General features: G+C 38.7%; 1 protein-coding gene across 1 annotated transcript in view; it reads right to left on the reverse strand.

Annotated features, from left to right (window-relative positions):
* col28a1a (collagen, type XXVIII, alpha 1a) overlaps positions 1-18,753 on the reverse strand; it is a 29,579-nt gene extending 10,826 nt beyond the window's left edge. Inside the window, exons 1-22 of the mRNA XM_062435474.1 lie at positions 18,627-18,753; positions 17,257-17,822; positions 16,181-16,201; positions 16,027-16,086; positions 14,881-14,934; positions 14,739-14,783; positions 13,522-13,548; positions 13,299-13,343; positions 13,128-13,172; positions 4,938-4,991; positions 4,770-4,838; positions 4,592-4,660; positions 4,400-4,468; positions 4,118-4,186; positions 3,947-4,015; positions 3,789-3,857; positions 2,323-2,391; positions 2,153-2,224; positions 1,557-1,625; positions 1,119-1,190; positions 386-454; positions 68-136 (exon numbers count right to left, since the gene is read on the reverse strand). Of these exons, the coding sequence (XP_062291458.1) occupies positions 68-136; positions 386-454; positions 1,119-1,190; positions 1,557-1,625; positions 2,153-2,224; positions 2,323-2,391; positions 3,789-3,857; positions 3,947-4,015; positions 4,118-4,186; positions 4,400-4,468; positions 4,592-4,660; positions 4,770-4,838; positions 4,938-4,991; positions 13,128-13,172; positions 13,299-13,343; positions 13,522-13,548; positions 14,739-14,783; positions 14,881-14,934; positions 16,027-16,086; positions 16,181-16,201; positions 17,257-17,822; positions 18,627-18,753 (1,878 nt within the window). The remainder of the gene's footprint in view (positions 1-67; positions 137-385; positions 455-1,118; positions 1,191-1,556; positions 1,626-2,152; positions 2,225-2,322; positions 2,392-3,788; positions 3,858-3,946; positions 4,016-4,117; positions 4,187-4,399; positions 4,469-4,591; positions 4,661-4,769; positions 4,839-4,937; positions 4,992-13,127; positions 13,173-13,298; positions 13,344-13,521; positions 13,549-14,738; positions 14,784-14,880; positions 14,935-16,026; positions 16,087-16,180; positions 16,202-17,256; positions 17,823-18,626) is intronic.
* Positions 18,754-26,058: the final 7,305 nt, after the last annotated feature.

The raw sequence follows: 26,058 nt of genomic DNA on the forward strand, positions 1-26,058 counted from the left end.
GATACACAATGCATCTGATATTTGAAGCAGGTGTGATATGATAGCATCTTATCTGTCTTTTTGTCACCTTTGGTCCAATGATTCCAACTCCAGGTTCTCCTACAGGTCCAGTTTGTCCTGAAGGTCCAGGATCTCCCTATTATTATTAACCACAGATTCACTATGAGTCATTCATAAAAAAAATAACTGACAGTCTGTAACATGTCATTTCAGTGTGTTTGTCACTAGCATAGCCATAAAAAAGACACTGGGTGCGCCAGAGAAAAACTGGGTGTGCCACATTTAATGTTCTCTATAACGACTGCCTGTTTGAGTGGCACCTGCGCACCCGTGGCTACGCCAGAGAGTGTGTGTGAATGTGAACTTCTTTACTGGATGTCATCACCTTCGGTCCTGGTAAACCACGGCCAGCAGCTCCGGGTAGACCCACCATTCCTGGGCTGCCAGGCTCTCCCTGAACAAAATGTCAGATATTGGAGAACGGGTTCACAAGTCTTCAAGTCTGTCTTAAAACAACAGTCAGGAGCCCAAATGAACATTAAGTGTGTTTTTCTTGCTGTAATCATTCCTCCTGTTCATACTGACCATTAGAAGATCCCTTCATAATGCACTTACAATGGAAGTGACGGAGGACTAAATCCACAGTCCTCCTTCTGTGTAAAACTTTTTTTATAAGTTGATCTGAAGCTAATAAGAAGCTTCAGCTTTTTAGTGCCAATGTTCCTCTTTTTACACTTTTCACCTGAGCTCTGTAAAGCCTCTTTTAGCTGAGTGTTTTGGTTTTACAGCCCTCATTGCTTTGGTTGACTCTCTGCACTTTCATCAGCCTCATTTGTTCTTGTTTCTACTTGTTTGTTCTTCATAGAAAACTGTGGACTTCAAAAGATGAATGTTTTTAACTGATGTGTAGAATTACTCAATCTCAATCTCCAACTTTATCTCTGTTCAAACTACATAACACCTGTATAATTTAATCATCCAACAATGAAATATGACCTGATCTTAAACCTCTGTGGTACTGTTAGAGCCATCTGAACCTGACCTTTGCTTAACACCTCCAGTGATAGATTCTCCACATAAAACCAGCAGTACTTCTGGGTAACCTGTATTTAACAGACCTTAGCTCCAGCAGGTCCAACTGGGCCTGGAGACCCTGAAAGTCCTCTCGCCCCACGGTCACCTCTGTCTCCCTGCGGAAAAATATATACACATGACGTGACACATTGCAACACATCTGGTTCTGAAATACTAGGAAGGCATGGTAAAAAAGTTCATTGACACCACTGCTGTCAAAGTTAAATACAACTGGATACAGTTGGCCAAACTTGTAATTCCGACTAAACCAATGAAGCCATTGTCAACACAGGTATGTAAATATGTACAGCAACAGTTGAATGTTTGGATACACCTTCTAATTATAGGTAGTAAAAAAATTGTGTGCAAACTTTTAACTGGCGTTGTAGCTAGCGAATCCACTTTAATCTGTTTGCATACATGACCAGGATATCATTTAAGATATTGCAAATGCTGCAGCAGCACGGATGATTAAATAATACCTTTTCTCCAGGGATGCCTTTCCCCAGCGCTCCTGCTAAGCCTCGCTGGCCTGGCAACCCCATCTCTCCCTAAATTAAACAAGAGCAGTATGTCAACAGCATTAAACAATCCAACATTGTCCAGTGAATCGAGCTTGTATGTGACAATTGTGAGTATCCTGAATGTAGTTCACTTCAGGTTACATAAATGATGAACAGATAAACTGTGAGCTGCCATCAGTGTATGAATGAGTGTGAATGGGTGAATGTGACTTGTAGTGTAAAAGTGCTTTGAGTGGTCAAAAAGACTAGCTCTATATATAAGTACAGTCCATTTACCATTTACTATAAAGAAAGAAAATGAAGGTATATAATATATCATAGAACTAAAGGAATCTTTGGCTAAATTTGGATTGTGTGCAGAGCAGGAAGCTATATCTAGATTGCAACTCAAGCAGTATTTTCAGCTTGGGTGTAGTTACCCTTTAAATTCACTGTGAATCTGATGCTTTGCCTCCTCAATATGGTGTACTGAAGTTTAGGCACGATGCATGCTTTATATCTCAACTTCACTTTAACCAGATTGTAATTACACATAAAGTGAATTAAATTCTTACCTTAGGCCCAACAGCTCCATCCTCACCAGGAATTCCAGGTATACCAGAAGTCCCGTCAGGCCCTGGCTCACCCTAGAAATCCATACATATATAAGTTCAAAATCTTATTGAGACCCATTTGGAGTTATTGTCCATTCTGGTGAATGCACTTAATCAAGTGGCTGAGTTACCTTGGGCCCTGGCTCACCAATACCCCTCTCTCCTTGAGGTCCAGGCTCCCCGGGGAAACCCTGGTCACCCTGGGAAGCAACACAAATCATTGACTAACAACTGAGAGATGTTAAAAAATGCTTATCAATTGTCCTAAGTTTGCGTCAGAGTCAAGCTGATCACCGCTGAGTGATAAGGCTCAAGTTATAAGACATTACTGTTTCTCTCAGGCTTGACATAAAGAATGATGTGCCTAATGAATGCTAATCAGTGGACCTCTTAATGACAACACTGGAATAAAGACAGACATTTAGTGTATAGTTGCTATAAAGGATAGACTACTACAGGAATAAATGCATTTGAAGGGTTTACTGGTTTGAATGGCTTCGTGCAGTAAGAAAAAATCAATATAGCAGCAGCACTTACGATAGGGAAATGTTTAACCTAAGATATTTTAATAAGGTTGTCACTTTTTGTCCAAACTTAACTTGTTGAAAAAGAAACTTAGTCTTGTAATGTATACGTTATTAATCTCACAAGCCGATTGAGTCTCATAATGGTGAAGAAGAACAGTAGAACAGCACAAGAAAGTTACAGATTAGAAAGAGATATACAATATATGCATGTTTGCTACTATTATAGCTGTCACTGATAGCACTAAACTATTTATATGAAATCTCAATTTACTGCTCACTATGGAGAAAACTTATTTTTATTTTTATCATATACAGCAGGGAGTGCTGAAAGAATCAGAGAGGGCTTGCGCCTCCTCTGTTGCCCATCCACAGTATCTGTGAAGGCCTAGATTATTATTTCAGTACTTTAAAGAGACTCTATGTGATTTTTGCTCAACGGTAGCCAATGCCGTCACAATTACAGGATAGTGGCAAAGGCGGGATTTTGAGCCTACATGATTTGCGCCCCTTTCAAAAATGCAACTAAGCATGAGTGCTATGATAATTACAGAGATACCACATGGAGACCACAAGAACTGTGATTGGTCAGCTTGGGTTGCTGGTTTCTCCTACAAGTCTCTCGTGCCAGTCCAGTTGTTGGGAGCAAAATATGACAATGATTATTTATTTCAATGCTAAAATGTCATATAACAGTAGCTTGAGTATAGAAAAGTCATAAAGTTGGCAAACTGACTCAGTGATGCCAATTATATCTATCTGAACACTAACCAACACAAGCTTCTAGTAATACCAAACTGAGTAAGGCTGCCAGAGCAAAACCCCTGATAGTATTAAAGTGAACAAAAGTGTGTTTTATTGTTTTACCTCATTCAACTTTTCATTTGTGGGAGACAGCATGTTATTTCTTCTTTTAAATGTTACATAATCTTGCTTGAAAATACTATATTTTGTCCATATATTTCTTATAAATGTCAGATAAAGCTTACAGATACATTAATACCTTTTAAACCCATAACTCATTCCTATAGAAAGCCAGAATGTCAACTTTCTACTGATACTCTGCTACTGACCTTTGGTCCAACTATACCCAGTCCAGTAGGTCCTCTTGAACCAGGAGGCCCAAATGGTCCTTGGTCTCCCTAAAGCCAGAGAGAAAAAACAGAATTACAAAAAAAAAAAAAAAGGATATTTAGAAGAAGCAAATTCCTAACATTTCCATTGGCCTTGCCTTTTCTCCTTGGATGCCTGCCCCTGGAAACCCAACCAAACCTGGCAGCCCGGGGGCTCCTGTGTTTCCCTGAGGGTCAGACAGGTGAGGGGTCAGACAGGTCATTCTTTATAGCATCACTGGTTTTTAAACTGTCTGTGTGTCCCGGCTATATTTAACTCCTAACCATACCTTATCACCTTTGTACCCGATTCCTGGAGGTCCACGGCTGCCCTTGGGACCCTCATACCCCCTATCACCCTGGAACACACGCACTGAGAGTAAGGACAAGAAGCCAAACCATACAACCACAATCCTTATGATATCTTCACTCTTTATTTAAAATCCAATGGTTTTGAGTCACAGGTCACCAGAGCAGTCAGCAGTTGCATTAGTATATTTGACTTTCTTCTTCTATTATTAGTACATTAAAAAAATGCTAATCATAGTGAACAAGCTTGTACTGGAACTTACCTTGGGCCCTGGGAGACCCTCACCTTGAAACCCTGGAGATCCTTGCATCCCTGGTGGCCCTGCTGGTCCCTAACATCAACACAGAAGTAGTCAGTATGAAATACTGAATGAACAGATATAGAAATACCATGATAATATCATTGAGTAGTAAGGTGGCTTTACACTTAAAGTTTTTACACTTTGTGAACTCACCGGTGTCCCTGGTTCACCCATACCCATTGCCCCTGGCGGACCTGGTCTTCCTTGGTTCCCTTTGTCCCCCTGAAAAATACATTTTATAGATCACATATAAACTGGAAGGACATACACTGGACTTCCAACAAATAGGTGTTCCTTATTTGATCGAATACTAAACTAAATCTAAATTTACTTTTGAACCAGGGAACCCAACGCCGTTATCTCCTGGAGGTCCTTGTACACCCCTCGGTCCACGGTCACCCTTTTAGGGGAGGGAAAAAGGAACTTACAAATGTGCCCATTGCTTTAACTTGTGAACATTTACGTGACGTACTTGAAACTCGATTGACAATTTTCTTACCTTAGATCCAGATGGCCCCTCTGGACCCTGGTCTCCAGCTCCTCCTCTGCCTCCCTGAGACAAATACAGAACAGGGACAAGCCAGCCACACATTAAATTGCATGAATGACACAAAACAAATTAAAAATGAAAATGAAATGAAATTTGTGTCAGTTTTAACCATTAATAAATGGTAGATATCCAGGGTATCTTTTGGGCTTATGTGTCTTATTTGACGATCCTTGCTCTTAGTTAAAACAAAGGTCAAATAGCCAATGCAAGGTATGTGTTATTCCTTTTTCTTTGATTTACTCCTGTAGCCCAACTTGGAAAGGTCAGATCCTCATGTTCCACCATTTCTGTCATTGCCAATTATCTCCTTTGATACACACTGGGTTACTAGTCATTACTAGACCATGATCCCTCACTAACAGTGGTCTGTCCCTCCAAAACTTTATGCCATATGCCAAGACAAATTTAAGTTGATTAGACACTACTCTTCTACCACCAGAAGAGTGCAAATTGTACTGAAGACATCTCTTTGCCTTAGATTAAATCCCATTTCAAAATAAAAAAAATAGCTTGAGCCCCTCCTATAGGCAATAACTATAGTTTCATTCCACCTACAATTGACAGGACATTGAATTCACAGAAAAAAAGGCTGGTACACACCCTGTAGAAGACATGGACATATACATTTACCATACCTTTGCACAACTGAATAGAAAATACCTCCTTTCAAGTAATTTAAGGAAGATCACCTCAAATGTAACCCTTTAGTTGCTTTTCATAGCAGTGGCGATTTTAGATCCTTTTTAGTGGGTGCTCAAGCACCTCTAAATTTGATCTCAGCAACCCTAAAAAATAAATAAATTACCATTATTTTATACAACTTTAATTATTTTTGTGAGACTGTCTATTAGAGATGGGACAAACACTTGTGCTACAGGTTCAAATGGTTTTATTAACAGGTTTAATGTACTTTGGATAGTTCTGTCATTAATTTTGTCTTTCCCTCAGGGTTCATTAATTATCTTAGAGTCCTCTCTGTAGAAATCTGTCATTGTTTATTCTGAACCATTATTATTATTATACATTATAGTAGACCATTCTACTATGTATTAATATTTCTTGTTGTAATTTACGTTATCCAGTGAAATGAGTCATTTAGCAGGGGGTTTGAACACTTGCAGGGCCAAATTCTCATTAGGAGCTGAGCCCCCCTAAAGGTCTGATCCTAGAATTGCCCCTGTTTCATAGATATAGATCTAGGAATGGGGTGTTGCTGAATAGTCTCTACCAATATTTTTTTACCAATCACAAATGATCTTATCATTTCAACTCAACATAATGTTAACAGTGAAATCTATCCGAAGTTGCCAGGTTAGTGTGTTTTCTGCTGATACAGAATGAAAAAACAGGATATAGGGGATACTTGACCTGATGATCCAGCAACACTCAACTTCTAACTGTACTGTACATATCATTGACTAGATGCAGCTAGGCATTAGTAGTGCTAGTTACTAAGCTACTACAGGGGCCTTTTCTGTCCGGGGCCCCTTAGTTGTGGCACTTGCTGCCTGACTATCTCTGACAAGCAGAATCAGTTCCATCTTTTAAATCACTTATTAAGGGTCACTTTTATACAAAGGCCTTCTTATAGCTTTTCACTTGACCTCCTGCGACCTTACATCCTCATATGGGGACATTACATTTTGGGTTTGCTGGACCTTGCCTAACTTTGACCTGTTGTCCTGTTCATAGACATTGTTTTTGTACCATCTAGTGGTAGCAAAAGCACAATACATCAATCAGTGTAAAAAATAAACCCAAAGCAAAACAGATGGCAGGCATCTTGGCCAACTTTACCAAATTTTAGGATTGAAACTTGTTTATTTACGCTTAATAATGTTTGTAGTTTGATATGCTATACAAATTTGTCTAATTTTAGCAACAGCAACAAGCTACAACACTGCTAACCAGGAAGTGCTTGTTTGAGACTTGACTTCCAGATGTCTTGGAAGTGGATCAGGATCAGAGTTTATTTATTGTACAAATGGAAATAAAAGTGATCTCTCACTAAGACTTTGTTTTTTTAAACTGAACCAACTAAACCAGTATAATGCTGCTGCTGTGTTTTAAACAGCAGCAGGTGTTTCAGATTCAGAGGTTTGAGGCTGAGCTGCAGGGTTGAGTGGAGGTGTATGGGGAAGTTTATTAGTGCTGTTGAACGTAACCGCTGTGAAACAATCAGAAAATAACGTTTTATTGATCTGATTCACCGGCTTTCTTACTGTCAGCGCTCCCTCTCTTCATTCACTCTCTACCTCGCTCGACCGCAGCCTCAGTCGCTCCGGGGTTTCGGTGACCGTGTTAAGTGGTGACTGTCTCACATTACAAGATACGTTACGAGAGGTGAATGTGTCTTCTGAACAAAATTTAAATTTTGTGTAACTTAGATAGTAAACACATCTGTGTTAGACCAGTCACTTAGACTGCTAAGCTAAAGGCTTAGCAGTCTAAGTGACTGCTAAAGGCTTTTAAGAGAACACCTACGTGAAAGTCACCATTTAACACGGTCACCAATGAAACTGAAACACCGGCTCTGTGACTACCTCTGTAGCAGCTTACTGGCGGGGCAACTCTGTCCCCTCGTTCAGTGTCCGGACCTTTTACACAGAACAGTGAGGAGGAATAAAGTAGCAACCGAAGAGCAGCGACGAGAAATGACAACAAACTATAACAGAAGCTAACGTTAGCCTCTCGTCCTCTGCTCTGTCTCAGTGGGGCGGAGCTGAGCCCTCCATGTGCATCAGAGACATAGACACATGGATTATATAGACTGTAGGCCGCCACGGTTTATAATTAATGGGAAACACCGATTATTTATTTATTTTTAGGGTTGCTGAGATCAAATTTAGGGGTTTGCGATGAACAGTGTTGAATTTGAAGCAGTTAGTATCTATTTAGAGTTTAAACGTTTCAGACATCACAGAGAAACCATCTTCACTGGAGAAGTTGCTAGCTCATTTGTAATTGTTGCTCTGATATGTCATTTAGTTAAACAACTACCAAAAACATCTGGTTCTTTTTAAAGAAGAACCAAAATTTCAGTAACAGTAGAATGATCTGGAATCCATCTAAACATTAAACTTTGGAATTAGTGGGAGAAATACTGACTACTTAATGCCATCTCTCCCCTTTTCCATGAGTGGATCAAACGCAAAAGAGTTATTATTGCATAATGTGTCATTAAGACATGAACATTATTTATTAAAGCCATATAAATAACACACAGCCATAAAATTAAAGCCAGGGGCAGCAACAAGCAGGTTTCAGGCTGAGAAAGGTCACTTCAGCTAGATTAATTTAAAGGAGTGAGATCAAGCACATACTTGTTTCATCATCATGAAGCCTGCAGCATTTCAATAATTGCGCACTCAAAGTTCCACCATTTTTCATCACATCTGAACTAAACTCAGTGTGTACGTTCAGGACGTAGCACAGGATGTCTCCAGAGAGTTTAATCGGGATTGCTCAAAGGCATCTGGAGTTATGAACATATATGTGATAGGCCACTGGGATCATATTTCTTGGTAAGAATATTAACATCATTTCTAGTTATGAGGCCAAGTTTCACCCTTGTTGTCTTTAAAGTCATTTCCTCCAATCTACAACAAAAATGATTTGTTATTACAATGATATTTTCTTACGTACTGATTTAATCCCATGTGGATACAGGAATAACACATCCTTTGTAATTATTATGTTTTCTTCACGTGTACCAAACCGCTCAATGAAAATATGTTTGAACAAGCAGAAGCTAGGGCTGAGCATGTTTTCATTGAACTGTCAACCGTACATGACAGACATCTTTAACATGTGGAACATTGGAGTGCAGGTGTGTGTGTGGCACCGGCTGGTGAGCTGTGACTGCCCCCTACTGAAATCTAAGAGGGGGTGTGACTGCAATTTCATCTGTCTGCTCCACATGAAACTCACAAGACACACAATTCTCCAAAAGTCTCGAAAACATAAGTCTAATCATTTATATAAATTCTCAAAACTATCAGAGCCATTACCAAATGCCCAATTTATTGTATATCAAGTTGATTTCCACATCAAATGCCAGATGGAATGACTGCAAACCACTGGTTATGTGAAAGATTAAAACAATACAGTAAAATACCTAGACTACATGTTGTTATATGAGTTATGTGAGTTTGCATATCATTCTTATGAGCAGTTATTTTTTTTAACCTTGCTAGCAACATACATGTCTGTCTGTTTGGTCCAGGCTGAAATGTCTCAACAACTACTGGATGGATTTTTGAATATTTAGCTAATATTCAGTCAATGACCAAATACCTGAAATATCCTCATTCTCATATGTACATTGTGTTTAGTGGTAATTGGCAAATGTAAGTATGTCTGTGCTTTCATATGCATCACTGACAATAATAGCTTGTGATAAGCAGATGTTGACTGTGATAGACTCCAGTACAAACCAAAGACAAAACACAGTCAATAATCTAAAATACAATTTCATGGAATTTAATTTACTACATATTATTAAATAATAAATCAGATATTTTAATTTAATACAACTTTAAATACAATAATAACATACTTTTTATAGCTTGTTTGTGAAATTATATATATATATATTTGTATGTCTGTGTCACTTTTTGGCCATGTTTTATCAACTTATCAATATTATTAACATTACTTTTCACCTTCTTCTAAACATTGTTCTACCTCAAGGTTTTGACATGTTTGACATTTGCATGAGATAGTCATGACTGTATGTTGATGATTAATATTGTTATTACAGTTGTTACAGAGATGTGATGAATAATCTGCATTTATTCACTTAGTGACTTTATCTACTTAGTCATTCAGCTTATACTACCACCCATGCTTTGCTTGCATGTTTTGTATTGAATTAATTATATAAGATTATTGGTACTTATTATTGGTATTGGTAGATAAAATGTGAGTTCATTTTTGTCTTTCAGTGGCCATGTTCATCAAATGACAAACGACTTTGTAAAATACCGAGCGTGTCGTCAATACTTCAGACGACGGAGACTATAATTACAAACTAAAAGTGTCTCTGAGTGTTTACAGCAGAGTAGCAGAGTGAGAAATCTGTCCTCCCTCCTGCCCTTTGTGGTAAACACACATTGTTGTAAGCAGGCAGCTGCTGTCTCCCCAGCTCTCTGTGCTTGTTTTCAGCAAGACCTCTTCCTCTCCCTGCCTGCTCAACCTGCTCTCGGATGGTAGCTTCACTGTCACACACTCTCTCTCTCTCTCTCTCTCTCTCTCTCTCTCTCTCTCTCTCTCTCTCTCTCTCTCTCTCTCTCTCTCTCTCTCTCTCTCTGTCTCTCTCTCTCTCTGTCTCTCTCTCCCCCTCTCGACTGCACACTCTCTACGCACTGAGCTATTCCCCAAAAGGACCTACAAAGAGTCCCCCAAATGCTACTGACTTCCGAATGAATGGATATTTGGCGTTATTTTTGGCATTTTGAAAAAATATTTTTTTGGCCTGGCAGGGATTCTTACAGATCTGGCTGCCTGCCAGGCCTGTACAATTATAGGAGAAACACTGAATTTCATGGGAACTGGAGACAGATCAGAAGGACGTGAAATCTAATCACACTCTAACAACTGCTGTTGTTCTACCGATGCTGAAGGGGGCAACAAGCATTTAAGGAGAGAGGGAATGGATAACATGTGCCCAAATGTTAATCCTCTGGAATAAGGTCTGCTCAAAGACTACAACCAAACATTGCAAGCTTGGATTCCCCGCTTTAGAAAGGCTACATTAGGAAGGGGATAAGACTTAATCCACAGCTCACATTCCACAAGTGCAGAGCAGAAGATGGACTCAGAGTGTGTGGCTTTCAGCACAGCACTGATTGTTTCAGCGCGGATGTGGATGGACACAGGAATCTTTCAATTTGACCACACACCCATTCAGGTATGAAGGCCCATACAGACATATCTTCACTTTTTGAATGGAAGCATTTCTGTTCCATAGGGGTACTGCAGATGGTAACATCAAGCTTTTTAAGTCGACAGAGAAGTCAAATGAAAAAGGCCACACGTTTACTGTAACGACAGATTACCATAAAACGTTTGTGCACTACTTTAAATGATTATAAAACACACATTTATTAAATAATGAGTTCAACATGGTAAATACACTTATTTTCTTTTTTACCCCAAGAGTGAGGCAAGATCATGGATCAGTCTAGCATAAAGACTGGAAGCAGGGGAACACTGAGAAGAAATATGCCTCCAAAGACTGATTCACTGAAGTTCACTGATCAACACAATGTTCTTTAATCTGTACTCAAACTGAATGTAAAAATGGTTGTTACTTGCTGTAACTATTTCTTAATAACCCTACTACCCTCTCTCCACAAAATCAACGTGACAAGATTTTGGGACGGTGTGCACAGTCAATGCACTCAGTTGTTGTTCAGCAAGAAAATAGATCCATTATATAACTTTCCCTAAATTGGTGTATTGATTTAATTTTTCTGTATTTTTGTTTGCAGATACATAAATGAGATATGTGTGCTACCACATCACAATAAGTGTCCCCTTTTAAAGGCTTTGTGAATAGTTTATAATTGGCTTGTTAATTAGGTTGTGAACCTTTTCTAAATCATTAATAAGCTGTTATAACTCATTGGCAAAAAATGGTAACCAGTGGTGACCAGTGCCTTGCCAAATAGTGAACCCAAATGTATCTGTATTGTTAAATCTCAGATTGGATTCTTAGCTTTCTCTTCATCAGGCAGCATCCTTGGTTTCCACAGTTTGTTGAGTGGATTCTTTTCATGTTTCTTAGCATCCAATTATAAGCATTTATTCATGAGTTACAAACTATTTAACACTACAAGGGAGTGTAAAATGTGTAAAAGACATCACCATTTACTAATGATTTATTAACATTTATAACTCCTAAAGGGGAGCATTATTGTAAAGTGTAAAAAATATAACCATTTACTAATCTGCTGCCTGACAAAGTGACAAAATAACAAGATGTGATAGTCTATTTAACCTAGATGGATAAAAATGCAGTAGTATAGCCTACCTTCATCTTGCCAAATAGTGACCCCGAATGGATGTATGGGAAATTAGGTTATAACTCATTTACAACTGTTAATTAATGGTTTATGAAGTGTTTACAACCTAATTAATAACTGACTTAGAACTATTTATAAATCTTTTATAAGGGTGCGCTTATGGTTTAGTGGTACCGATATGAGCTTTAAAGGTGTTGATTTGTGTTTTTTTTTTTTTACTTTGCTCAGGCTAGCAGTTTGTTAACCATGCCCTGACACCAGCTCTCTTCACCCACAGACATGAGATTAAATTGATATCAATCTTTTCATCTCGCTCTTGAAAAGAAAGTGAATATGTGCTCACCCCCCCCCCCTCCCCTTGCATTATTATGCTATTATACATGGTCGCCCATAAAGTTGGAATAATTTAGTGTTCAAACACATTCCTCTTTTTATTTTCTATTTATACACATCAGTAATCACCTTTGACCAGGTATAATGAGATTGATCAATACAATTTTTGAGAATATATACACTTTATCTATCAAGAATACATCACATTGTCACAATCATTTCATGGAAAGAGGTAAAAAAATATTTTATTCCAACTTTATTGGCGACCGTGTATTATCATTATATCAGTGCTATAAAATGATCTTCAAATGACAGTAATAAAAAAAAGTAGTTATTGTGACAGGCCTAACTAGTTGGGTAGGCTTTCTTTCCATTGTTATATCTCATGGCCCTCCATGTAAATTTCAGTTCAGCCAAGTTACTGTGTTCCAGAATTAGTAAATATTAGTAATTCCTTATAAAGATATACAGTTTGTCAATGATAAACTATTTTAATCTCAAAGTTTAAGTGCCAATTCTAACACATTATTTAATTCATGTTGATGAGATTGGTTACCAAGGTTACACCAGGAAGGCATCCTATATGTCCCATTAAAAGGGGGTCAATAACAACATAGACACTTTCAGTTGTACTGTGTGAATATAGCCTAAACCACCATACACTGAGGCTCTCTTTATATTCATTATAAATGTACTGCTCTGCCACTCATGCATTATGTGTAGAGACTATTGGCTCAAGATATTAAAAATAAATAAATAAATAAGTTCAAAACATCACCTGCTCTCCTTTGGGGCCTCTGGGGCCAGAAAGTCCATCTGTACCCTGAGGAAAGAAAATACAGTATCACTGATAATACAGTATAACAATATAATACATCACAGTCATGCAAACAAACAAACAGTCCATGCAGCAATTTAAAAAATAAATACATTAAAACATAAAACCTACTAGTTCTCCCTTTTTACCAGGAGCGCCACATTCACCACTTTCCCCCTAGAAGATACAACCAGAGAAGACAAAGGTAAGTTAGGCTTCAATCAAACATCACTTTAACTGTCAAACTGTCTGTCAGAGAAGAGATGCCTCTTTTTATATTTTGAATTTGCATATTTTATCATATTTTCACAGGTCATCATATACTATAAAAATCCAAATACAAAATAATACATACTTTTTCTCCTTTACTTCCATGTCGACCCTATGAAAAGAAAATGGTTAAACTTAAGTCAGACAGCCGACTGTCCACCAACACTTCATACACATAGCAAGTCTCTCAACCAACCAATACCAACACACACTTCTTACTACATGTAATGCACATAACAGCACAAGAGATTTCCTATTCTAGAAAATGGATCCAATTCGTCATCATTTCTTTTGAATGTTCCAAACCATGTCAATATGTAGTCTGTAGCCACTGCTTTTACAACTGACAAACTAGCAGAGAAACAGCTGCTATAGCTAACTCTGTAGTCTGGATAAATGTTGAGATACTTTGGACAGTCACATTACAGTTTAATCTGAATGTGAAAAAGTAGTGTAAAGTGTTTCGTGTCGCAAGAGAGAGTTGAGGGAAATCTGATGAGTTGCTTCAATTGAGTGTAAGACCTTTGTAGCCCACTCCTCATCTCTGCTTGAGGCTAGCAGCTAATGGCTACATGATTCCCTACTTTCATAACACCTCAGAATGTCAGCTCATTTACATTGTGGTACATTGCTTTGCAAATGAGACAAATGGAATAAAAAATATGGTAGTATGTATCCGACTGTATCTAACCCTTATAAGCTTTAGAGTCCAAATTGCGCCAAAGAAGTGCTAGGTGGAAGGATAAACTGTTGTATTTGTAAAGAAATAGTTCAAGAATAGAAGAAGAATTTCTCCGGCACATTGTCATTCTCATATGTATAGATTTCTCAAAAAAAGGTGCAGAAGTGTTAATTAGTGAAATGTAGAAGTGTTTGCTAGGCTAGCTGTTTCCCCAAGCGTCTAGTCTTCATGCTAAGCTAGGCTAATCACCTCCTGACCCTTGCTCTGAATTTAATGCACCATCATAAGATTGATACTGACATTTCATTTTACTAAATGAGTTTGTCACATGTGAAACAGACATGACCTGACATCTAAAAGGGTATCATCCAGAATAACCAAAAAACTAGACTTGAAAGTTACGCCCACTACCTCCTACTAGACTATACTATTTTCTACTTTAACAGTAGAAGGTTTCGATGAAAGGGTAAATATGGTCCGGTTGAAACCCCCTTCATGCTTTCAGTATGCCACAAATAAACTCACATGATAGCCTCAAAACTCTAATTGCCAGAGGGTCGTAAAAAAAAAAAAAAGAGTTCCAGGAGATATATGGATGAGAAAGAATATTTGATTATTACCTCAAGGCCCTCCATTCCTGGACGTCCGTTAATGCCTGGTTCCCCCTACAGTGACCGAGCCCAGACAAAACAACACATCAAAAGTCACTTCATGGATTCTTTCTGTTACCAGCGGGGGATTACAGAGACAATAGAGACTTACGCGAGATCCCTTTGGGCCTGGAGCTCCATCAGTCCCCGGCTCGCCTGGCTTCCCCTAGATGAAAGTAAAGGGAGAGATTGTGCAGAATGAAAATATTTGGGCCCCTGTTTAGTTTTGACTGTTTGTGTGTATAGTGAAAGGTTAGGTGGGGCGTTCTCAGTTCGACCTGTCTGTAACCCCTATACAACATAAACCTCAACCTCAGTGCAGCAGGTTCTCAGATCATCGCGGCCTGTGTGTTTGCTCATGTTTAATCTTCCATCCTTGACCTTTGCTTCTTTCCATTGGCCTCTCTTTAGCACAGCTGCCAGTGAAAGACCTTTAGCTGACCCTCTCGCCACCTGCTACACTTGCATTGTGGGAAACATTTCCCGCTCTTTCACATCTTTTTCACCGTAGTGTTTTGGATGCAGGCCAGATGCACCTGCTGGTGAAGGCGGACAGTCTGGGTGCTAAGGCTGGGAGAATGCCTGGCTATCAAGGGATAACAAGGCACTGTGTAGGGACTACTGGGCTCCGTATGGCTGTCAAAGTGCCTGTAAACCAGAAGCAAGCACACTAGCACAGTTGGTTGCTAAGGTGGTTTAAATCTATTGTTACTTTTTCCATAAAAGGTGGAATGTCCCATCATTACCCAAACGTCTGCAGGATATCAAGCCAAAACAGTACAGTTGTAGTACAAGTACTGAGACTAAGGTGTGGAAAAGGTTGTGGATAAATGTAGCAGCTAGTGAGCTATCAGCATGGCCTAAGGATTGGGAATATGCCTTTCTAGCCTTTGATCCAAAGCAAGATATCCAAATTTGATACACATCTATATCAACAGAGTTTATGGTTGAAAGCTCTGGAAAAAGCCAAAGGATCATAAAATTGGGAACGCTTTGAACCTCAAGCCAAGGGTGACATTTTTTTTTACCCCACTAGCAGTAAGGTTCAAAGAATACCAAAATCATGATTATCTTTGTGCATATTGCATGGTGTGATGAGAAATTCCAGCTTGTAGTGACCAGTAGAGTTCAGACAAAATGTTTGGTTTGTTCATCGTTCACTGTAAAAGGACTATCTAGACCCAATCATACGATTTAAGGCAGTAACACAAACACAATACCTATGTAATACCAAATAGAGACCAAATATATTACTCACTGGACTTCCAGGGTGACCCCTCTCCCCCCTCTCACACAGGCAGGTCTTTGGCTGTGGGCACTAAGCAAAGGAAAAAATATGGTCCAAACTCAACAAAACAACATAGATAAATAATCACAGGGTTGATATTTTAAATAAATATCATAATACTTACTCCAGTTTGAATAACTTTATGCTAAGGGGAAGAGAGGGAAAAGGAAGAATCAGTCAAGTTTTAAGTTTTAACACAAGTATTGAGTGTTCATATTCAGTGATTTATATTTTAAGGTACCCTGTGGAGTTTAAACAGATCTTTTTCACAGATCTTTTTCACAGATCTTTTTCACAGATCTTTTTCACAGCAGACAGTTTGACTTGTCCTAGTAGAGTTACTTATACCATTAAAGATGGCTCCATTATTTTCCGGTGTTCCTGTAAGTACCAGGACCCTGAAACTGAAGCAGCTAAATGGAATTCAACCATCATTGTCACTTGCGTCAGTACTTTTCCAACTGTGACATATGTCATAATGTCTTCTGCAAAAAGGACTGTTACATTCATTACAAGTATTGCATCAAAACAAACTGTGTTTTTTTCCTTCAAAGAGTAGTTATACAATTGAGAAATACACTTAACTTTCTGGTAGAAAGTTCCATAAGTGAGTTCAATACAAGGCCACAACCAGTTAGCCTGGTTTAGCACAAAGAATGGAAACGGTAGGAAAGAGCTTACCTGGCTCTGTCCAATGGAAACAAAATCTAACTAAAGCTCACCAATCAACACATAATATCCTGTTGAATTTGGAAAAAAAAAACAACGGGGTAATACCTCTTTGTGTTGTTTTTACACTTTGGTATAGGCTAACAAAGCTAACTAGCTACTGGTTCTATCCTTATAATGAGTGGATGCAGGCGAGAGTGGAATCGATCTTCTCATTTAACTCTTATGTATTTCCCAAAATGTCTCTCAATTTTCTGCAACCCTTCAATAAGGCAACACATACTTACCAGTCAAGTATCCACACTCTCAGTATAAGGCATGTTTATGTTATCATACAGTTTCATTGTTTTCCGTACGTATTTTAATTTCATCTATTTTACCCGCTTATTCTATTTTTCTGTTCATCTTTTTCCCCAACAAATGTGATTGTGAAAGCAGCAGTATTATTTCCACACAGAATCAATGACGTTTTAGAAAAAAAGACAACATAATGAGCAGACTGTTATACTGGTGCAACCTACAATCACTGACCAGTTCATTGTAGAGTCTGTCATCCAGCTGGCTGTCTGTGAGGCTGAGGACATGCTGATGTGGGGGGGCACTGGCGATGGAGCGTAGCTTTGCACCCATGGGAATGTCCCTGGGCAGGCCTGACAGTCTTATAGTGAACACCCTGATGTTGTGCTGTTTAGCCTCAGCAGCGGCCGTCACAGCGCTGGGGCTGCGAGGATGGTCTGTTCCATCCGTCATCAACAGTGCAATCCTCAGGCTGCTGGAGGACGTCTCGCGGTCGAACACCTGGGTGGCATTGGTGATGGCGTAGGCACTGTAGGTGCCATGGCCGATATAGGTCATTGAGGCCACCCGGCTCTGGAAGACGTCCAGGTCCTGCCAGTCTCTGAAGTTGTGTTCCACAGACACGGTGCTGCTGTACTGTAAAGCAGCCAAACGGAGCCGCAGGCGCCAGCCTGCCGAGTGGAGCTCCATGAGCTTAGTACTGAAGCGCAGGACGAATGCCTTCTGTCGCTCAAACAGCAGAACTTTGGCGTTCTCTGAGCTGTCCACTATGAACATGATCTCCACCGGACAGATCAGGACTAGGCAAGAAGCAAAACACAGCAGGCTTACAAACAAACAACAACCATTTAGATCAAAAATCAGACAGTTGGTGCAGTGGCACATTAGGTCATATGTGAAATATCTGCTTGTTTTTTGCCCCACCAAAGCCTGGATGCTGATGTCAGTTGGTCTTGCCATACCACCAGAGCAATACCGTTGTACTGACCAGTATACATACTATGTACTACTATGTACTGTACATACTACTGACTAGATAGCTCCAAAATGTGAATTATCAGATAATGTTTCCTAATGATTCTGGTAAACTTCTGACCTTTCATCCAACAATATCATTAGTTGAAAAGACCATTTCCATCAAGGTATCTTGAAAACTAATAAATAATGGAGTTACATGGTATTGGATGTAAATATTGGTGGTGCCCAGAGGATTTACCCTAATGTTGAAACCTAGTGACTATAACTCTAGTGTCACTGCAATAACACATTTTCAACCTGTATGCAAGAAATATCTTCATTTTGATAAGTAGACTGACATGAAATTCAACACATTCACTTTCATCTCACTTGATGACCAGATAACAACCAAATTAGAAAGAAAAGCTGGCAAAACAACTTTCATATTGAACACAGAACATTAAACATGATCAAGGGACATGAACCCTAATTGAGGCTTTAGAGGAGTTTAGATATGATGTTAGACTTTAGAGATAGAGAAGTAGAGATTATGGTGCTTTTTGCAGACTTCATCAATACCCCATGGAGATCTGTAAAGCTGTGTGGATGGATGTACGACACAAATCCTGTGAAAGAAAAGCTCTTACCTTTTCCCTCATTAACAATGACCTGGTTATCATCTCTCTGTCCTTTCTTCCTTCTTTTCTGGCCTGTGGTTAGACTAGACAGAGCCAGAAAGAGGATCAAAACCTTCAGGAGCCAATGCATGGTCATTGTTCAGTCCAGCTGCTCGGCCCGTCTAAAGAGGAGAATATAAACAGAATGATGGGTAAACACGCTTCCATTTGACATCATCAGTTATTTGTTAATTGAACGATAGCATCATTTCATCCACTCAGTCAAGAGTAACAGAGGCATGCAAAGATTTGTATTGACACTAGAGGGAGACAGACTGCACAGACAGCTTAGAGACGCATTCCATCAGAGGGCAGTGCATGATGATGGTAATATACTGTTCAGTGAGCAGGCACAGAGGTAACACAACTCTGCCTTCACTTCCATAATGACAGCTGTGGAGTTGGGAGATATGATCATATAACTGTCTCTTTTATATCTCTGCTTGAATTGGACTATTGTGGGCAATGCTGAAAATCAATAAGCAGGAATGTTTTGTAGCGATAATGAATTTATAGAAGATTTTTGGCACGATGGCGTTGATGATTTGTCAGGTTTTTCATTTGCTGGATTAGCCTCAAACACATTCCTGTCTGCTTGTTTTATCCATTAACAATGTATCAACTGATTTTCCAGATGCTGCATTACATCACAATATATTGATATTGTTTTATGCCATTACATATATTATGATATAGGATTTTATCCCCTAAAATTACTACCACTACTATTACTACTAATATAACTGGTGCTACTACAACAATTATTATCAACTAGTCCTGTTATTACCAATATAGTACCTTTTTACTTATATTATTATATGCAGATATTAGGACATTTAAAGTGCTTATTAATGTTTTTTTTTTTTTTTAAATCTCTTTATACAGCAGCCTCCACTTATGAGTGGCCACAGGAAGAGTTATTATTGATTAATACATTCATAAACACTTATAACTACTTACAACATTATAGAGTGTTATAAACCATGAATTAAATGATCATATATTGCTTATAAATGCGAAAAAGGGGACTTACTTCCATCAGGGCTCTATTACCACAACACCAATACACCACTACACCATTACACTACCAGCAGTAGTACTTTAATTTAGAATAAAAGTTGTGTATTAAAAGTGAAATAGACATACAGCAGTAACAATCACATCACTCCTGTTCTTATACACTGTAATGATAACAATAATCCTGATATGAGACTGCTTTTGAAAGCTGAACATTATCTTGATTAATAAACGCCTGTTAATTAGTTTGGTACGTGCATTTTGATCATTCTTCAAAGTATTTCAACTACAGTATGATCAATCAACTTGGTCATTAACATGTCATTAGCAGTTTGACTAATTGTCCTCCTTCATTATAAATAGAAGTGAGCCACTGACCTGTGTGTTGGTGCAGTAAGAGTTCCAGGTTAATCCATCAGTGAGATGAGCAGGCGCTGCTGTGCAGACAGAGAACAGCAGCTCTGATGGTCACAGCACACCGGTGACATCTCACTGCAATTACAAGTAACAGTACTTCCTCTCACTGCCTTCAAAATAAAACTTTACTCAAGAAAGGAAATAGTCAACCCTTTGTAGGCTGTGTATTTTTTTTTTTAAATTCATAAATATAAATATATATACTCCATATGTTATGTCATGATCTCATTACATATTTAAGTATATTTCAAGACAATAGTTGTTGCACTTTGGGTTAGGGGTCCTTAACGGTCCTTTTCCACATCAGATTGTATGCTTTTATTTGGAAAGGAAATTGTTTTTTTGCAGTCACAGCTACGGTGAAAACCACCAATGACTGCTGCTGATTGAAGAGAGGGAAAAAAGACTATTAACACAACAAACTGATTTTCTGCATGTGAGCTTTTATAAATACTGCATTAAGACTTAAGATCAGCTGGTAAAAGTGAGTGTAGTAAGTATGTGTTTACTTTACCTGATTATGGGCAGAGAGACAATGGTTTCACCTGACTTCATAAATGTATATAATTGGGTGTCTGCTGAATGTTTAAATAGGCAACAATGGAAATGTACGGCGTGCCTCCTAATAATATAACCTCAAGGTAGCATATGGTAAATGGACTGTACTTATAAAGCACTTTTCTAGTCTTTTGACCACTCAAAGTGCTTTTACACTACATGTCACATTCACCCATTCACACCCATTCACACACTGATGACAGGGTGCCAACCTGCTCGTCAGGAGGAGTCTAACCATTCACCCACACATTCATACACCATTGGTGCAGCCATCAGGAGCTATTCGGGGTTAAGTACCTTGACCAACCACTCTACCTCCTGAGCATGTCTAAGGTGAATAGTATTGGTCCAAGCATAGAAACTTGTGGAACTCCATGTATCTTATGCGTCCATGGAGGATTCATCGTTAACAAGATTTAAATCAGTTTAATGCAGTTCCTTTAATGCCAATTAAATGTTCCAGTCTCTGTAATAGTATGTGATGAGAAAGGGTTTAAAATGTTGCACTACAATCTAACCATCTAACAAGACAAGTGCAAAGAAAAGTCTTTTGTCTGGTGCAAAGGAGGTCAATCTGTACATTTCACCACTCCTGTCTCTGTGCTATGATGGGCTCTAAAATCCTTACTGACAATCCTCAAACAACTGTTATGTAGAAAGTCACACAACTAATTGGTGAGTGAAGAGAGAAGAGGAAGGTTACATTGAGGGTCTATAGTTGGCTAAAACTCCTAAATCAAGAGTACGCTTTTAAGAAGAGGTTTAATTACAGCTACTTTGAAGGACTGCGGTAAAATAAGATAATCCTTTATTAGTCTCATGATGGGGAAATGTACATAGCCTGTTACTGTTACTGTAAAGATAAATTGATCATATCCAATGCTAATGATAATACTTCCTTAAGCAGCCTGGTTGAGGTGGGGTTTAAGAGACAGGTTGATGATTTAGATGAAGAAACTGTTGAAATTTGTTCAGGAAGGTCGATAAGAAAAAAGAAAAACAGTGTACGGGGGTAAGACTGAAATATGGCTCACTCAGGTGTGGGAGTGAGAAAAGGGAATATTTAGGATGTTTTAAATCTGATCTTTACGCAGTGTGGCAACCTGAGAATGTGGAGCGTGTATGAGAGACCGTACCTGGAGGATGTCTGTATAAGAAACTTCTATTAGCTGCTCCCATAATTCATAGGCTCAGACAGGCTCAGATAAGCGCTTCATCGCCAATTCCTCACATAAATCAGTGACATGTCTGAGATCTGCCACTTCTCTGCAAAAAGTTACCAATCATTTTATAAATATTACCTGAAACCTTGGAGAAAACATTCCTTCAAAGAAGATCTCCTTATATAGCGTAACAATATGCCTGTGCTTTGAATAACTTTGTACACTGTATTTACTGTATGTTGTGTATGCATGTTTTGGGTAAAATAAATCTCCTTAACACTGTAGTCAAAAGATGATGATGCAGCTGCTGTACAGGGAAAAAAATTTAATCACACTTAAAGCAGGTTTGAAATGCACACACAGCAGCCCTATGTACAGAGACCATGCTGAACAAATATTTTACTCAAAGAAGTAACGCAGATAAAATGATGTCCACTTGGGGGCAGCAGAACAAGCTGTAAAAACATTTTTTTACCTACTACCGTCTTTTGAAATTGTTATAGCACACGTATTAGTATACAGTTGCCTATTTGCATATCCAGTACACACAGAGAAACATTAATATTCATTTAGAGTTGTGTTTGTGTGTTTTTATAATTCATTCTCCTTTTAGCTCTGATTTGGTCACCACCAACTCCTAAGAAAAATATCTGGCTCTTTAGCTGCTAAATGCTCCACTAAGTTCAATAGCTAGTTGCTGACATTGTCCATCTGCTGTTTGCTGCTGGAGCTTTTTTAACTGAAATCTGCTGCTTCTTGCTGCTGGAAACAATTTTAATTAAACCAGTGACACTGAAAGCCCTTCCCAAAAAAACTGTTACGTTGCAGGCCATCAAAGGTCATTCTTTGTGGGTCGACTTGACAAATTTCCCATTAGCCTTAATGATCCATTTTTAATATGAAAGAAAAAAAAGTAGTGCAGCTATTTAAAGCTATTATCATGTCTGCTTTAACCACTTCTAGATCATTGGCTTCAATTCCTAGAAAAACGAACATAGCAGTAGAGTTTTGTGCCGTATGGAAGTAAGTATGGAAACTGTAATTGTAACATGTTAATATATATTTATATGCATATCATACATGTACATACTATACTATATATAAAGTCTTTGGTCACTTCACATACATATATGTTATGTACTTGCTTGGCTATTTGGATATCATCATGGGTGATGGAGGAAATCAGCAAAATAATTCAATACCATTGTGTCAGTATACTATTGGTTTGTGATGAAGTCTGTGATGGTGTTGGGATTCCTGGGAAGCGTGGGGTGCGGGTGTGTGTCTTTTTTTGTTTTTTGTTTTACTCCCTTTTTCATTTTGTACACTGCCTGGGCTCATGTCAGAGGTTAGAAGGTTGATGGAAGGGAAACTAGTGGAATGGGGGAGTGGTGGTGATATATATATGACTATAATGATGTTATTCCCCTCCTCTAAATGATAAACAAATGAACAAAAAATTGATCACAAAAAAAGTATTTTAACTGTAGTTGACTGTTGTCTGGACATTACAAAGTTCATAAATTAAAGCCTAAATACTTTAAATGATCTTCACTCTACTTACTGGTTTATTCAGGAGCTTTCAACATTACCACAAGATTTTCATCACCAGGTGAAGAGAAACCCAGCAGTCCTTGCTGCCTGCTACCGCTGGCTTTATGGGAAGAGACTGGTAGTAATGCTGGCTGTGGCACTGTCTGCAGACAGCTCTGTGTTAAGACAACACAGCCAGGCAGCAACAACACCAATACCAGACTGAGAGTTTAGAGGGCGCTTCCTGCCACAGTTCAACATATTATGATAAGACCAGCGGGCTTTAAACAGCGCACGGCTGCACGGCCAGACGCTTTCTGGACACAAGCATGGCCATGTGGAAACCTGCCACGGCCTCACAGCTCACACATGTGCATGAATGATCCAGAAAAAATGAATAAATTAAAGGAATGTAGATGACGCATGTAAGCAGACGTTGACATAAGATTATTTTTTCCTTTTAAAATAAACACTAAAGGATCATTCTGATATTTTGGAAAGAAGGCTTAAAGCCACTGCATACAGCAACAATACATATCAAATTTGATAAAATGGTACACTTCTTTCACGCACAACATTCATTGGTCAAACTCTCATTTCTTATCACGTCAGAACACAATTCCAAACGTTTTTTCCATTACTGAAATCATTTTCAAGGAAACACGAGGATTTCAGACAGACATTAGAGCTGTGTAAAAAAAAAAGCAATGTCATCTGGCACCAAAGTTGATCCTGTCACAGTCTTCAGCTCTATGAAACATCATCCGGAAATCACCTGCTGGGGCTAACACACATTATTGGTTCATTACTTTGTCATTTGAATGGTTGTAGTGTTTACCGAGCAATCTGCAGTCTATGTTAAACTTCATTGAGGCGTTACTCAAATTGCACTTTCTGTATCACATTTAATTACAGCTGCAATGATTAGTCGATCAAAAGAAACTATTTTGGTAATTCAAGCAAAAATGCCAACCATGCTCCTGTTGCAGCATCTCAAATGTGATGATTTTCTGTTTTTCTTATGACAGTCAAATTGAATATCTTACTGATTTAGTTCATTCATTCATTCTATCTGCATGGTTATTTGGGTGAATTTCTGCACGTTCATTTAATATCACCTCCATGCGTGGATGAACAGTTCTCCATTCAACAGGAGCCAACTCCAAATTTGTCTGACATGAAACATTATTCACATGTAACTTTTGCCAAGTGTACATGTGTCTAACACTAACGACCAATGCATTTAGTGTGATTTTAGTCTCTCTGTTCAGTCAGTATAGATTTCAAAGTATTTGTTCAAGCAACTGTGCTTGAGGCACAAATACAAACATACAGATTGACCTGAACTAAAGGTTACACTTTAAAAAAAAGAAGCATTGTTTAAACGTGACTTCAAAGCGCCGAATACCGCTATATCTACCGAGCATTAGAGCCTGGATGAGTCGCATGCAAGTATGAAGTCGTCTTGAACTTGCCATGCTCAGATCATTTGTTAAAGCTCCCTGTGGCACTTCTGACTTTGGCAGGTCTGACAGCTTGATACGGTCGCTCCAAAAGCCCCACTCAGGGGCCCTGATAGGCATGTGATAGATATGTGGAGGTTGTTTTAGACATGTTGGCTCACATTGCATCATGAGGAGCTGCTGCATTTCAGGGCAAACCTCAGTGAAAATATCAGTGTCCACCTTGGTATGTAGAATATGAACTAATAACCTCTGGACGTGATTTTTTTTTTTTTACAAGATCCACAGCTTGGTCTTGCAGTTATTGTGGTCACTTCAGGGTTAACAAGCAGAACAGAATGGCATCATAAACACTGTGCCTCCCAACAGAAGAAAACAAGTCTCTGGAGCACTAACCATAAGGAGGGAATTTACTATTATGACTGATGATGACATACACTATACGACAAAGGCAAACAGAAACAGGCTTAGACTGATAAATGGGAGTGATGATGAATTGGGTAGATATAATTAATAGATAGTAGATAATTGCTTTTTAAGATGAAAAGGAGTTTACCAGGTCAGTATGGACCCACCAAGAGAGGATCATTTTATTTGACAGTTTCAGGGGTGTCAGTCTGTAAAACCTGCAATGAAACCTGCCTCGTTCTGCCTATGGCACTATTCACTCAAAGAATTTAACCTAATAGATTTTTAGAGCCCCATTAAAGGCGGTATCAAAGGCTCCTGCTAAATTCTGAGGAAGTAGCGTCCATTCTTGGTATGATTCATTTAAAGGTTAGTATAAGTATTTTATAGTACAAGTGGATTAAATGATAAAGTGTAATGTGAAAGGTGTCGTTTATAGTGACAAACTGACAGACAATGATCACCAAAGTCAACAATTCCCTTCAGTGCTACACACCTTTTTGGCTTCTTATAGCAATTTCTTTGGTTTGCCACATACTCTTCTTTAATCACCCTTGTCTTCAACAGCAGCTGTTTTGGCAAAAAAAGAAGCTCTGGTAAATTCAGTGTATCCTACCTGTCTATCACGAAACATCTGCCGGGGTGACAAAGATGGTGAACATAGTGGACCGTTTAGCAGCTAAACAGGAGCTGGTGGATACCCAAACCAGAGCTAAAAGACTAATTAGACCTGTCACGATAACTACTTTAGTTGGACGATATATTGTCTCAGAAATAATCGCGATAAACGATATTATTGTCATTTGAAGATCATTTTATACCACTGATATAATGATAATATAA

Source organism: Scomber scombrus, chromosome 16 (genome assembly GCF_963691925.1).
Source record: "Scomber scombrus chromosome 16, fScoSco1.1, whole genome shotgun sequence".
Classification (NCBI taxonomy): Eukaryota; Metazoa; Chordata; class Actinopteri; order Scombriformes; family Scombridae; genus Scomber; species Scomber scombrus.